This window comes from Nerophis ophidion, linkage group LG09, assembly GCF_033978795.1.
Source record: "Nerophis ophidion isolate RoL-2023_Sa linkage group LG09, RoL_Noph_v1.0, whole genome shotgun sequence".
In the NCBI taxonomy this organism is placed as follows: domain Eukaryota; kingdom Metazoa; phylum Chordata; class Actinopteri; order Syngnathiformes; family Syngnathidae; genus Nerophis; species Nerophis ophidion.
The window spans coordinates 19,868,520-19,883,622 of NC_084619.1; the positions used below are offsets into that span (position 1 = coordinate 19,868,520).

The 15,103-nt window shown below is 36.9% G+C and overlaps 1 protein-coding gene across 1 annotated transcript; it reads left to right on the top strand.

The window, feature by feature from the left end:
- Window positions 1–1,971: 1,971 nt before the first annotated feature.
- mrps6 (mitochondrial ribosomal protein S6) lies at window positions 1,972–7,131 on the top strand. Its single transcript, XM_061910500.1, has 2 exons — window positions 1,972–2,475; window positions 7,027–7,131. The coding sequence occupies exon 1, from the start codon at window positions 2,103–2,105 to the stop codon at window positions 2,433–2,435; it is 333 nt and encodes a 110-aa protein (XP_061766484.1). The 5' UTR covers window positions 1,972–2,102; the 3' UTR covers window positions 2,436–2,475; window positions 7,027–7,131.
- The last annotated feature ends 7,972 nt before the right edge of the window (window positions 7,132–15,103 follow it).

Below are 15,103 nucleotides of genomic sequence, written 5' to 3' on the forward strand. Positions count from 1 at the left end.
CAATCAAACTACCAATCAATCAAAAGTGTAAAGGAAAAAAGACACTTTTTATTTCAACCGTACTTCCCGTCACAAGCCTAAAGACTGATCGCACAGTTCCTGTCTTCACAATAAAAGCGCCACTCCATCGCGCCTGCGCTAACAAAATAAGAGTCTCCGAAAGCCAGAGCAAACAAGCTAGCAAACTACGGAGTTTGCCGCCAATGTATTTCTTGTAAAGTGTATAAAAACGAATATGTAAGCTGGACAAATAAGATGCCAAAAACCAACGACTTTCATGATTTATTAGACAGGAAGGAGGAACTTTTTTCTCCATTTGAAAACCGGGACTTTATCAGCACTATACTGTCTGATTCCAATCAATGCAAGTCATCAGAATCAGGTAATACACCAACTTATATTTTTGTCTTCATTAAAGATAGGAATCTATATGTTAAACATGCATGTATATTCATTAAAACACCTTTAACATGTCAACAAAAACGGCAAAATAAATAAATATAAATTATATACTGTATATATAAAGGTATGTATATATATGTGTGTGTATGTGTATGTATATGTATTTATATATATATATATATATATATATATATATATGTATGTATGTATATATATATATATATATATATATATATATATATATATATATATATATACATATATATATATATATATATGATATGTGTGTATGTATATATGATATGTGTGTATGTATATATATATATGAGGTAGATCACCTCGACTTGGTCATTTATTAAGTAATTGATTAACGTTGAAAAACTTATTGGGGTGTTACTATTTAGTGGTCAATTGTACGGAATATGTACTGTACTGCAATCTACTAATACAAGTTTCAATCAATCAATCAATCAATGCCTACTGAGCCTATGGTGCTGTTAAGTTATTGTGGCTCAATTTGCCTTAATTTTTATTTTATTTTAATGTATTATTATTTAATATATATTATTGTTTTAGTTGCTTAAGAGATATTCCTGGCTCTGAAATTGCTCGTTGCTATTTTTATGTTTTTGTGCATTATTTGTTGCCGTCATTATTAAACGAACAGGTTACTCATCAGTTACTCAGTACTTGAGTAGTTTTTTCACAACATACTTTTTACTTTTACTCAAGTAAATATTTGGGTGACTACTTCTTACTTTTACTTGAGTAATAAATCTCTAAAGTAACACTACTCTTACTTGAGTACAAATTCTGGCTACTCTACCCACCTCTGTATTTAACTCACTAAAACACTTGCAACACAATAGAAAGATAAGGGATTTCCCAGAATTAACCTGGTAAATATGTCTAAAAACATCAGAATCCGTCCCAATGCAATCATGTTTTGTTTTTTTTTAAACTTTTTTTGTTTTTTCTAGCCCGTTGCTATCAAAACACAAATCTTTCATCCTCGCTCAAATTAATGGGGAAATTGTCGTTTTCTCAGTCCGAATAGCACTTTTTGTTGGAGGCTCCCATTAAAAACAATGTGAATATGTGAGGAGCCATCAAACATGTGACGTCTCTTAGCACCGAAAGTTGCAAACTTTATCGTGGATGTTCTCTACTAAATCCTTTTCAGCAAAAATATGGCAATATCGCGAAATGATCAAGTATTCCACATAGAATGGACCTGCTATCCCCGTTTAAATAAGAAAATCTAATTTCATCCATCCATCCATCCATTTCCTGTCGCTTATTCCCTTTCGGGGTCGCGGGGGGCGCTGGCGCCTATCTCAGCTACAATCGGGCGGAAGGCAGGGTACACCCTGGACAAGTCGTCACCTCATCGCAGGGCCAACACAGATAGACAGACAACATTCACACTCACATTCACACACTAGGGCCAATTTAGTGTTGCCAATTATTCAGTAGGCCTTTAAATAAAAGAATATAGAGTAGGGATCCACCTCGGTCCACACTCCATTACAGTAGGTGGCGGTAATGCACACCAGAAGGTTGCTTGCCAACCGCCATAAAAACAAAAGAAGAAGACCTTCTCTCCTCGTGTCATAACATGGTCGACATTGACCGCCTACTGGAAATTTCTGCCACCAATTGAGTATTTTTATTTTTATTCGCTTCTCTTCGCCGTATTAATGCCTCGGTACGAACTGGCCCTTATTCTTAAAGTCATGCAACGGGCGGAGACTGCAGCTACTCTGCGTCGGACTGTGGAGACGCTGATGGAGCGGGGCGCCGTGGTGAGAGACATGGAGAACCTAGGAGAGAGACTTCTTCCATATAGGATAAACAAACACGACCAGAAACACCGTAGAGGATCCTACTTTTTGATTGACTTTTACGCCGCTCCCAACATCCTCACCGGCTTGCTCGACCACTTGCACCGGGACGTGGACGTGGTGAGGCCTACCGTGCTGAAGAATGACAAGGAGACTTCCAAACAAACATGTTGTGGACCTCAACAGTGATTGAACATAAGTCGACGTTTCTGATACCCGCAGGACATATGTAAGTGCATGCTTTTTTTACCATATTTTGCTAAGAACTATTCTTGCAGCTCTATCATATCTTCCTTTAAAACATAATAATGCACTGATGCAGGGGTTGTTAACCTTGTTTGACCCCCAGCCCCAACGTTTCCACTACATCGGGGCCCAATAAATATGAATACTGAATTAGTACTCTTACTCTGGATTTTAATTGTATTCAACAATTATACCTAACCTACTTTCAGTTTACAACCGTGTTAAATGATATAATACAAAGTGTCATTACCAAAGATTATTTACTCATTTAAAGGCCTACTGAAATTAGATTTTCCTATTTTAACGGGGATAGCAGGTCCATTCTTTGTGTTATACTTGATCATTTTCGCGATTTTGCCATATTTTTGCTGAAAGGATTTAGTAGAGAACATTGATGATAAATTTTGCAACTTTTGATCGCTAATAAAAAAGCCTTGCCTGTACCGGAAGTAGCAGACAATGTGCGCGTGGCGTCACTGGTTGTAGAGCTCCTCACATCCTCACATTGTTTGCAATCATAGTCACTAGCAGCTAGAGCGATTCGGACCGAGAAAGCGACAATTTCCCCATTAATTTGAGCGAGAATGAAAGATTTGTGGATGAGGAAAGTTAGAGTGAAGCACTAGAAAAGGGGGAAAAAAGGCGACGGCAGCGGGAGCAATTTAGATGATATTATACACATTTACTAGGATAATTCTGGAAAATACTTTATCTGCTTATTGTGTTACCAGTGTTTTAGTGAAATTAAATAGTCATACCTGTGGAGACCGCCAGTGTCTCTGAGGGAAGCCATGGAGGAGCCAAGAAAGTCGCAGCTGCCTCTTTGACAGCTGCAGGAGGAACGACATAAGCTCCGCTCATGTTTACGGTAAGAGCCAACATATTACCACAATTTTCTCACCGAAACCTGCCGGTGGACATGTGGTAGAAAATCATGTTTGCTTGACCGCTATGTCCCATATTAAAGCTTCACAACAAACAAACACCGGCTGTGTTTGTGTTGCTACAGCCGGCCAAAATACACCGCTTTCCACCAACCTCTTTCTTATTTGTAGTCTCCATTATTAATTGAACAAATTGGTAAATATTCAGCAACACAGATGTCTAGAATACTGTGTAATTATGCGATTAAAAACAGACTACTTTTAGCCGTGTTCGATGCTGGGAGAACATGTCGGCTACCACCGGTGACGTCACGCGCTTCATACGCATCATCATTCCGCAACGTTTTCAACATGATACCTCACGGGAAATTTAAAATTGCAATTTAGTAAACTAAACCGGCCGTATTGGCATGTGTTGCAATGTTAATATTTCATCATTGATATATAAACTATCAGACTGCGTGGTTGGTAGTAGTGGGTTTCAGTAGGCCTTTAACCTTTTTGACCCCCAGCCCCAACGTTTCCAGTACATCGGGGCCCAATAAATATGAATACTGAATTAGTAGTCCTACTCTTGATTTTGATTGTATTCAACAATTATACTTAACCTACTTTCAGTTTACAACCGTATCAAATGACATAATACAAAGTGTCATCAACAAAGATTATTTATTCATTTAACACATACAGTCATGATCAAAAGTTTGCATACACTTGTAAAGAACATAATGTTATGGCGGTTCAAATAATTTTTACAACTCTTATGTTTTTGTGATAGAGCGATTGGAGGACATACTTGATGGTTACTAAAAACATTCATGAAGTTTGGTTCTTTTATGAATTTATAATGGGTCGACTGAAAATGTGACCAAATCTGCTGCGTCAAAAGTATACATTAAAAGTCAAAGTTAAAGTACCAATGATTGTCACACACACACTAGGTGTGGCAAAATTATTATTTCGATCACCCACTGGGAGGTGAGGGGAGCAGTGAGCAGCAGCGATGGCCGCACCCCGGGAATCATTTTTGGTGATTTAGCCTTCAATTCCAACCCTTGATGCTGAGTGCCAAGCAGGGAGGTAACGAGTCCCATTTTTATAGTCTTTGGTATGACTAGGCCAGGATTTGAACTCACGACTTACCGATTTCAGGGCGGACACTCTAACCACTAGGCCACTGAGTAGGTCAGCAACATACACACATACCTGTCCCTGTAAAAAGGCGCTCTTGGTAGCCATCCACAAGCTTCTGGTTGAATTTTTGACCGCTCCTCTTGACAAAATTGGTGCAGTTCAGCTAAATTTGTTGGTTTTCTGACATGGACTTGTTTCTTCAGCATTTTCCACACGTTTAAGTCAGTACTTTGGGAAGGCCGTTCTAAAACTCTAATTCTAGCCTGATTTAGCCATTCCTTTACCACTTTTGACGTGTGTTTGGGGTCATTTTCCTGTTGGAACGCCCAACTACGCCCAAGACCCAACCTCCGGGCTGATGATTTTAGGTTGTCCTGAAGAATTTGGAGGTAATCCTCTTTTTTCATTGTCCCATTTACTCTCTGTAAAGCAACAGTTCCATTGGCAGCAAAACAGACCCAGAGCATAATACTACCACCACCATGCATGACGGTAGGTTTGCTGTTCCTGGGATTAAAGGCCTCCCCTTTTCTCCTGCAAACATGTTGCTGGGTATTGTGGCCAAACAGCTCTTATTTTGTTTCATCTGACATCACATAGACAAAGGTAAGACCTTCTGGAGGAAAGTTCTGTGGTCAGATGAAACAAAAGTGCCTTATTGCAGTGAAACTTGCCAAGGGACATGTAATTAAATATTAACATTGCTGTATGTATACTTTTGACCCAGCAGATTTGGTCACATTTTCAGTAGACTCATAATAAATTCATAAAAGAACCCTACTTCATGAATTTTTTTTGTGACTAGCAAGTATGTGCTCCAATCACTCGATCACAAAAAAATAAGAGTTGTAGAAATTATTGGAAACTCAAGACAGCCATGACATTGTTCTTTACAAGTGTATGGAAACTTTTGACCACAACTGTACAACTTAGGCTTAGGTTGGTGAATTGGAAACATAATTACTAACTAACATACTGCATAAAAAGGGTCTCATAAATACCTGAAAAAAATATTTTTATACTCAATTTATGTAGTGCTGAATTAAACAAAGTCATTAAAGAGTATGTTTCTTAACCAAACTCTCAACACAATATAGGTAAAAATGAAAATACGGCTTCACCGCGTTAGTCATAACTTTTGCGATTGAACAACTTCTCTAAGGCTTTTTTCTGTTGGTTTGAGATTGTCATCAGTGCCATACAAGTGATAAAAAGTGTAATACAACTGAGCTGAGAAACGGATGATTTTTGGCGGCTTTGTAAGGGGCTCTCATGGCTTAACAATGGGCCCATGTCCCTATGGTTAAGAAACACTGCATTATTGCACATTCGGGGTGTGTGAAGAAAAGCCGTTTTTTGGATATTGTACATATTAACTGAATTCTGTGTAAACTATGCTCAGTGTTTAATTTCACAGGTGATTTTCTCTTTAATGGTATTCCATGAGAGGGACAAGAGGTAGAACGTGGATGGATAAACACAAATTATTAATGCTGTATAATCATTCATTCTTTAATTTTCGACGTAAAACCAAAACTTTAAAGGATAGAAATATCACTTCTTTTTTTTCGATATTTGTTTCCAGACCTAAAATGAAAAAGCAAAAAATTAATAGTTTTTTAAATTTCCATTTTTTGTGCACAATTTGGAAATTTCAAAAAATAACTCAGACATGGAGGACTGAGGTTTTTTTCCTTAAAGTTTTGCCTTTATATTGAACAAATAATTAACAAATAATACACATACATAGGCAAGGTGATAATTAGGAGAAAGAAAATGTTTTTTTTTTTAGTTAAAGGGATACAAAAGTCAACATCAAGCCAAACTCCATCCCCCCAAAAATACGGGAGTCAGGAAATAGCATCCAAGCTCCAAGTGCTCCAATTTCTTTATTCTGTCAAATCCAGAATGAAGAACCAGAGTGTCACTAAAGAAAACATACAAATATACATACATATATGACTGCATAACATTAGACATTCTTATATACAAGTGGACACAATGTGACATTATTCAGCAGCTCCTCAAAGGCACAAAACAATTGTGATGGAAATACAAGTTTATAAACTTCGCAATTTAAGTACCTTCAGCACCATAGAACATAAAGTATGTCTGTCTTAATTTTATAAAACAAATATTTGCAGACAATGCTTTTGAAGATGCAAATAACACAAGTCTGACAGGAAGCAGAAAAATGCAGTTTAGAGCAGAGACCTGATCTTCTGCTATCAAATGGGCCGCAACAACCACATCCCTATTCTTGTTTTTTTAAATCCTTGAAGACACACATTGTTTAATCATTCCATCCTAAGGGGATAAATATGTCCAAATTAATTATTAACAGCCCCAAATAATTACCTGTAATAAGACATTCAAAACCAAGATGAGTGTATGAACACTAACACTATGAACTGTGAATTTATTGTAGACAAAACGTTTCTCGTTGTATTTACAGGGAACATGTTGTGCTTTGTTGACTCGGCTGAAACCTAACCATAAAATCTGTTGTTTTGCAGGTCTGGGCGACTCATCTCCATTGAGTGTGTTGTGGGCTGTCTCTTTTCCATGGGTTTTGGAGTGCATTTAGCTGTTGTATTGTAATAATAAAAAAATATATAGCACGCTTGCAGTTTGATGTACTTTCCTGACAAAAGCAATACATGTGCAGTATAGTCATCCCCCGCCAAATAGAGCTTAAAATATTGACGTTTCACTACATCGCAGATTTTTTAAGGGCTTTTTTTTTTTTTTTTTTTTGAAAGCATAATTTACAACAATCCAAAAAGGTTACTAGTTCTTCAAAAAAGTATGCAATTGTGTTATACTTATAGCCAGACATGTGTTTATTTCTGTACCTGACTGTTTCGGCCACCACGTTTCCTTCCTCTGAGGTTGTCATGTTGCTGTGATGTGACAACCTCCGAGGAAGGACAACACACAAAACGTGCAATATTTTCCCCAAAAATATTTCAAAGTGGAATATTTGATGTAATGTAATTGGAGCCTTAAATAAGTCAATAATTCATAAAATTGGTTTTGATTCATTAATATTTCATGAGCAATGTCAATTAAAAAAAATCACTAAAATTATCAGTGATCCAAAAGGGCCCCACTCATAAAAGTGTTAAAAAAACAACTGATACATTTTTTTTTCACTTTCGAAGCTTTTTTAAAAATGTTTTTTGTTGTTTGTTTTATGCCTTCTTGTCGTAATAAACTTTGTTTTTGTTTTTTTGGCAAACACAAAATGTATCAAATATTTTCCCCAAAAAAATGATTCAAAGTGGAATTTTTGATGTGAAGTAATTGGAGCCTTAAATATGTCAATTTATAATGTAATTGATTTTGAATCATTTTTTAAGCAATTACACTTTTAAAGAAAAAAAACAATCTGTACTGCAGCTTTGCATACTTTTTCTCGTTACAGTTCACCTGTCTGCGCTTTTATTGTACTTTTTTTTTAAATAGTATTTTTAGAATGTGCTGGATGCCGTTAAAAAAATCAGCTGCAGTTCGCAAATGGCCCCCTTGCCGCACTTTGGACACTTCTGCAATAGGTGCTAACTCGAATGTATGTAATTCAACAAATGTAACCTCAAACAGTCGTAAATTGGACCAGCACGATTTGTCAGGAAAATATTTAGGGTAATCTAAGAGTCTGAGCAGTGACAAGTCACATAATGACTGGTTATCAAAGTTAAGGTTGACAGTATAATTGTAGTTTACAATAAAATAATAACCTCTCACCCGTCATCGTAAAGTTTACCAGCAAAAAAATAAGCCAACATTAATGAGGCAGAGAAGAATTCTCAAAGAAACAAAAATAACGAGTTAACTCGTGATTAATCACAAAAAATAATTGTATAAAACATGCAGACTAATCACGCCAGGTGTTTTGAGTGCACATGCTCTCTTATCTATAGTTACCTGAAAGGTAACACGAGTTGCTAGAAATCAATGATCAGGTCAAAGCATACGTCAGCACAAAAATGAGTGAGGAGAGGACAACTTCTGTGCTTGCTGGTAAATCTCATTGGAAAATGAACCCCGACTGAACTTTTAAAAAGCTGTTAGCAAGTTCTGAACAAAGTAAAATATGTAAAAAAAAAAAAATATTCCCGGCTGACACTCTGACAAAATTGCATTTTTGTCCCAATATTTGACTTAGTTAAATTGTACAAGCGAGAAACAATCTGATTTATATTGATTACTCCAAATTTAAAAATGTGATAAAATTGTCTTTAAAAATTGCATCTGACTGCACTAGTCTATAAATGAGCATCTGACAAAATGCAAAGCTGCTATTGCAGTGGTGGGCAATTAATTTTTACCGGGGGCCGCATGAGCAACCCGAGCACTGCTGGAGGGCCATATCGACAATATTTCAATTAAATTTTGCTCAATATTATTTTTGATATACCGTAAGAAAAATTATAATAATAATTTAATTTAACCTAACTTAACTTTATACAAAAGCAGATTGCTTTTGATGGTTCAATTTTTAACACTGTCTTACACAACACTTCCTGATGTAAAATACAATGCAAAAATGTCAATTTCTGCACCGGGTTAATTTCTGTCACTTTATCCTGCATCCTCTTTAAAAGGCCAACATTTGTCCCTGTCAGATTGTTGTCACACCTACCAATTTCAGTCGTAACATGTCCAAACACGCATTTACCTCTGAACAAGTCATTACCTGTGGTTTTCACTTTAACTGACTGCATGTCTGCCAGCTCCTCCTTGATTTGAAAGTCTGCAGTTATCCCACGTAAGAAGATGAGTAGCTGGGCGGTGTCACGTACATCGCAGCTCTCATCCAATGCCAGCGAAAAACAGTTCTGTTCTTCAGCCAAAGCTCCAAGTTTCCAGCGATGGCCTTAACCCGCCTCGTTACAGGGCGTCGGGAGAGTGACACGTTCTCAAATGCGCCCCTCTTCTCTGGGCATATCAGCGCAACAGAGTCCAATAAGGAGTCCTTAATAAACTCTCCGTCAGAAAATGCCTTACTTTTTCTGGCAATTTTGTGAGAAATGACAAAACTTGTCCAGACGGCTGCATCTCTGGGGGTGTGAAATTTAGCAAAAAGTTATTGTTGGGTTTGCGGTTTTACCATCAATGCATCAGCCTCCCTTGTGCGCTCTTCAGACAGATTCTGGTATTTTTCCTCGTGCTTAGTCGTGCAGTGGCAATTCAAATTATATTCTTAAACCAGTAACCTGTGTACCACAAATTAAGCACACCTTTCATTTTTTTTTAATAAATACTTGGCAGTCCATGTCTTGTTGAAAACACGGCATTCGTCATCAACTTTTGTCTTTTTAGCTTGAGCTGACATCTCGGGGGTAACCGGGCATCACTTGTTGGAAGTGCACCTTCACTCACAGGTTACACACGGACATACGTCCATAAATAACACTTTTCAAAAATAAAGCAGCACAGTTGTATTGCATGAAGGACATACTAGATGTTTTTTTAAATTTATTTTGTAATTTGTGATTGCTGTTCACGTTCACTCACAATCACGCACGCGCATACATCCACACGGAAGTAATACAAATAACGCCTTTCAAAACAAAAGCAGCACCGTTGTATTGCACACTCGACATAGATACTTTTTAAAATTTATTTTGTAATTTATGATTGGCCTCACGCGTGCAGGGCAGGGACGCACAAAGGGCCGAATGTGGCCTGCGGGCCGCAGAATTCCCGGGTCTGCGCTATTGCCAACAAACATTCGATGCACTTGGAGCGCCAACTGTTAAAATGTGCTTTTTGTCAAATGCAAATATTGAAAATTACATTATCCCTACCACAAGGATTTGTTACAGCTTAAATGCATCATCAGTAATTTTCCATATTTAACAATAGTAAGCAATATGTTATTGGCTCATTTAAGTTAAGTTAAAGTACCAATGATTGTCACACACACACTAACTGTGGTGAACTTTGTCCTCCTCATTTGACCCATCCCCTTGATCACCCCCTGGGAGGTGATCAAGGGGATGCCCATCCATTCATCCATTTTCTACCGCTTGTCCCTTATGGGGTTGCAGGGGGTTCTGGACTGGAGCCTATCTTCCAACCCTTGATGCTGAGTGCCAAGCAGGGAGGGAATGGGTCCCATTTTTATAGTCTTTGGTATGACTTTGATTGATTGAAACTTTTATTAGTAGATTACACAGTTCAGTACATATTCCGTACAATTGACCACTAAATGGTGACACCCGAATAAGTTTTTCAACTTGTTTAAGTCGGGGTCCACGTTAATCAATTCATGACTCGGCCGGGGTTTGAACTCATGATCTACCTACCGTTCTTAGGTCGTACACTCTAACCCCTAGGCCGCTGAGTAGATTCAAATCTGAAATCCATTATAAATCAGGGGATTTTAGTAAACCAGGGGTGTCAAAGTCATTTAGATCGGACGCCCCATGGAGACAAATCTACTCCCGATTGGGCCGGACTGGTAAATACACGGCAAGATAACTTAAACATAAAGACAACTTTTCTTTGTTTAAAAATAGAACAAGCACATTCAGAAAATGTACAAATCATAATGTTGTTGGGGTTTTTTTTACACTTACATGTTGCGGTTAATAGTATTCCAACTTTATTGGTCGTTATTTATACTTTCTGAATAAATTATGTGATAATGTTCATCAGTCAACTCATTGGTGTTAATTTTCAATCTATCAAGATAAAAAAAATTATATCACATTACAGGATGTTATAGTTTGCTCATTTTCCTCAACTGGTGCACGAACATTGTGTGGTTTATTTTTTTTTACGTATGTAGCATAATCTTCAAAGATACAAATAATTGCTATTGCCCTACATCTAGTGGACACATTTAGAACAGCAGTTTAGTTCATATTTATACTCATCCCGCAGGCTGGATAAAACCATCAGGTCCGCGGGCCGTACGTTGGACACTCCTGGCGTAAACTCATCAGTTGGTTGAGCCAGTCTTAAGGTTTACAGATAAGGCTTCACTTCGCATTTAGAAATCATTTCTTGGGCTCTTGCAATTAGTCTAGTGTCAGTCAGCTACTGGCATGAAAGATGTTTTATCTCTTTGGTGATATTGTTTTTCTTCAGCTAACATTTGTAACCAGCTCCTGTCCCACTGGCCACTCCTTAATGTCATGTTATCATGTGTGATATTTGGCATCGGTCACGTTGTACTAGTGCAGCGTTACAGTGTACAGTATGTGTCAAAAGTACGCTAGTTAGAGTGCAAAACAGGGCTTCTTGGAGTCACTCAGGTATGGACAAACATCTCATTAGCATTAAAGCTACAGACAATAACAGCTTGTTCCCAGTAGCACTTATTAAAAGAAACAGAATTCCAGGCTAGATTGTAGTGTGTACAATTTAATCCTCTGGGCACCTTCAGTTTTAATTATTTTCAAAGTCCTGTAGTTTTTGAAGGGCACAACATCGTTTTGAATTATATTTTTGTTGTTACTTTTCATGCTCAAATTGCTCAATTAACTTCAGTATTTAACAAAATTATAAAACATGTAATGTTTTTTTTTTTTATTTAATTTTGACCCCTTTGAAAGTCTTATAATGACATAAAGCCAGAAGTTTAAATTCATGCAATACCTCATTATTCAAATGTATACTAATTGAAATTGTGACATCATTTTAACAAAAAGTCTTTTAAGAGTTAAGCTTAAAAAATACATTATGATAAAAAACATTCCCGGTAATATTTGTAAGTAAATAGGTAATTTTGCTAATTGTTTTCTTAGTGTGTGAATGTTGTCTGTCTATCTGCGTTAGCCCTGTGATGAGGTGGCGACTTGTCCAGGGTGTACACCATCCTTCTGCCCGATTGTAGTTGAGATAGGCACCAGCGACCCCCGCAACCACAAAGGGAGTAAGCGGTAGAAATGGATGGACGGGTGTTTTTTCTTTGTGTTTTACCTTTGTAGGTCTATGTAGAAATGGTTCCACTGAAGTGGCAGCTTGTTGCATCAGCCCCATGCACTTTTATTGTATTTGATGTCCTTTGTTTTCTTTAATGTTTTCATGTGTGTTTTACTTTATTTCTTGTGGACTTTTTTGTATCTGCAATGCAACCACACAATTTCCCCAATGTGAGATAAAGTCTATCCTACATGCAAATGTATACTAATTAAAAACTGTGACAACATTTGGTAAATAGGAATGGAAAGAGTTAAAATAATAAAAAATAAAAAACATTAAATTTTTGTTAAGAGATTTGAACAAAAAAAAAATGAAAGTTTTATGTCCTTTGAAAATTGAAGGACTAAAATGTTCTATTTGGCTTTGTGGTAATGTTGAGAAACTGCAATTGTATCCTACACTTGTGAAATAATCATACTTTCCATCCATTTTCTACTGCTTGTCCGTTTCGGGGTCGCGGGGCGTGCTGGAGCCTATCTCAGCTGCATTCGGGCGGTAGGCAAGGTAAACCCTGGACAAGTCGCCACCTCATCGCAGGGCCAACAGAGATAAACAGACAACATTCACACTCACTTTCACACATCAGGGCCAAATTTATTTTATTTATTTTTTTAACAAGAGAAAATGATAATGGATTAATACAGAAAACAATGTTGACAAAATACCGCAACGATTTACTAAGAGGACAAACAAGTGAGCCTTTTCCCCCTGAGGGTTGAATATAAGTTTGTTTTTAAAAAAAAGAGTATAATATGGGACCTTACTTAATATGGTATTTATGATGGTGACGGTTTGATCAAAATAATTTACTGTATTATTTACTGATAAATTAAGGGTAATGTCAGAAAACTACTAATGTATGATCAACTAAATAAAGTAAACATTTTTTGTTGTATTTTATCTTCTATCTGTACATATTAGTGAGCAATATCCTCACCAGCATTGAAAGTAATATTTTACCTGAGACTTTAAATTAGTTTGCTTGTTGATGATTTTGTTTGGTTTTGTATTGAGTAGTTATATTTATATGGTAATTATTATTCTGTGACTGTAAATTGTTTGCTTGTTTTCTTATGGTTGCTTTTATTTTTTTCTGTATTGTGTAGTTATAATTATATGCTTTTACTTGCAATTGTATCAAGTTTGTGGACCCCAGGAAGACTAGTGGGTTGTTGTGGCAACCAGCTAATGGGGATCCTTAATAAAAATCAATTCAAAATCAATATGTTGTTTGTATTACTATTTTTTGTTTTTCATTACGCTTCACTTTTGTTACTGTATGTAAAAACTTGCACTGCAACAATGTAACTCCTTCATTGTGGGATAAATAAAAGTCGTTGTTTCTTTCTTAATTTATTTTGAAGATGACATACCTACAACATTATACATCAGGCAAATTTCATATCATTTCACATCACATCATGTCCGAAAAGGAGTAGGAAGAAGCAAAGCTTATTTAATCCTACCCCTTTCCCACGTCAGAGCGCTCACAAATATATACATTCATTCACTGACCTTCTTCTTTACAGCAAAATAGCAAAATGACATCCGTGAATGAGTAGCACAACAGTTTTGTAATATGTAATTAATTAATTCAGTCCTCATTAACATACTGAGATGAAAAATATCTTATTTTCCATAAGGTTGAAAGTGTTTCTCATAATTCTTCTTCTTTGTACTTTGTACGCACTATTCATTTGAACAGCCTCTTAAACTGGATCATATCAGCACAATGTTTAACTTCTTTACTTAATCCATTCCATAATTTAATTCCACATACTGATATGTTAAAGGTTTTAAGTGTTGTACGTGCATACAAATGTTTTAAATTAGATTTTCCTCTAAGGTTATATTTCTCCTCTTTAGTTGAGAAGAATTATGGTACATTCTTTAGTAGTAGGTTATAATTAGCTTTGTACATAATTTTAGCTGTTTTCAATTTTACCAAATCATCGAGCTTTAAAGGCCTACTGAAACCCACTACTACCTACCAAGCAGTCTGATAGTTTATATATCAATGATGAAATATTAACATTGCAACACATGCCAATACGGCCGGTTTAGTTTACTAAATTGCAATTTTAAATTTTCTGCGAGGTATCCTGTTGAAAACGTCGCGGAATTATGACGCGGAATTATGACGCGTATGATGACGCGTGCGTGTGACGTCACCGGTGGTAGCGGACAGCACCGATTTCCCAGCACCGATCACGGCTAAAAGTAATCTGTTTTTATCGCATAATTACACAGTATTCTGGACATCTCTGTTGCTGAATCTTTTGCAATTTGTTCAATTAATAATGGAGACTACAAAGAAGAAAGACGTTGGTGGAAAGCGGTGTATTGCAGCCGGCTGTAGCAACATAAACACAGCCGGTGTTTCTTTGTTTGTTGTGAAGCTTTAATATGGAACAGAGCGGTCAAGCGAACATGGTTCTCTACCACATGTCAACTGGCAGGTTTCGGTGAGAAAATTGTGCTAATAAGTCGGCTCTTTCCGTAAACATAAGCGGAACTTCTGTCGTTCCTCCTGCAGCTGTCAAAGAGGCAGCTGCGACATTCTTGGCTCCTCCATGGCTTCCCTCAGAGACACTGGCAGTCACCACACCCCTCCGACTTTCAGGTATGACTATATAATCTCACTAAAACACTAGT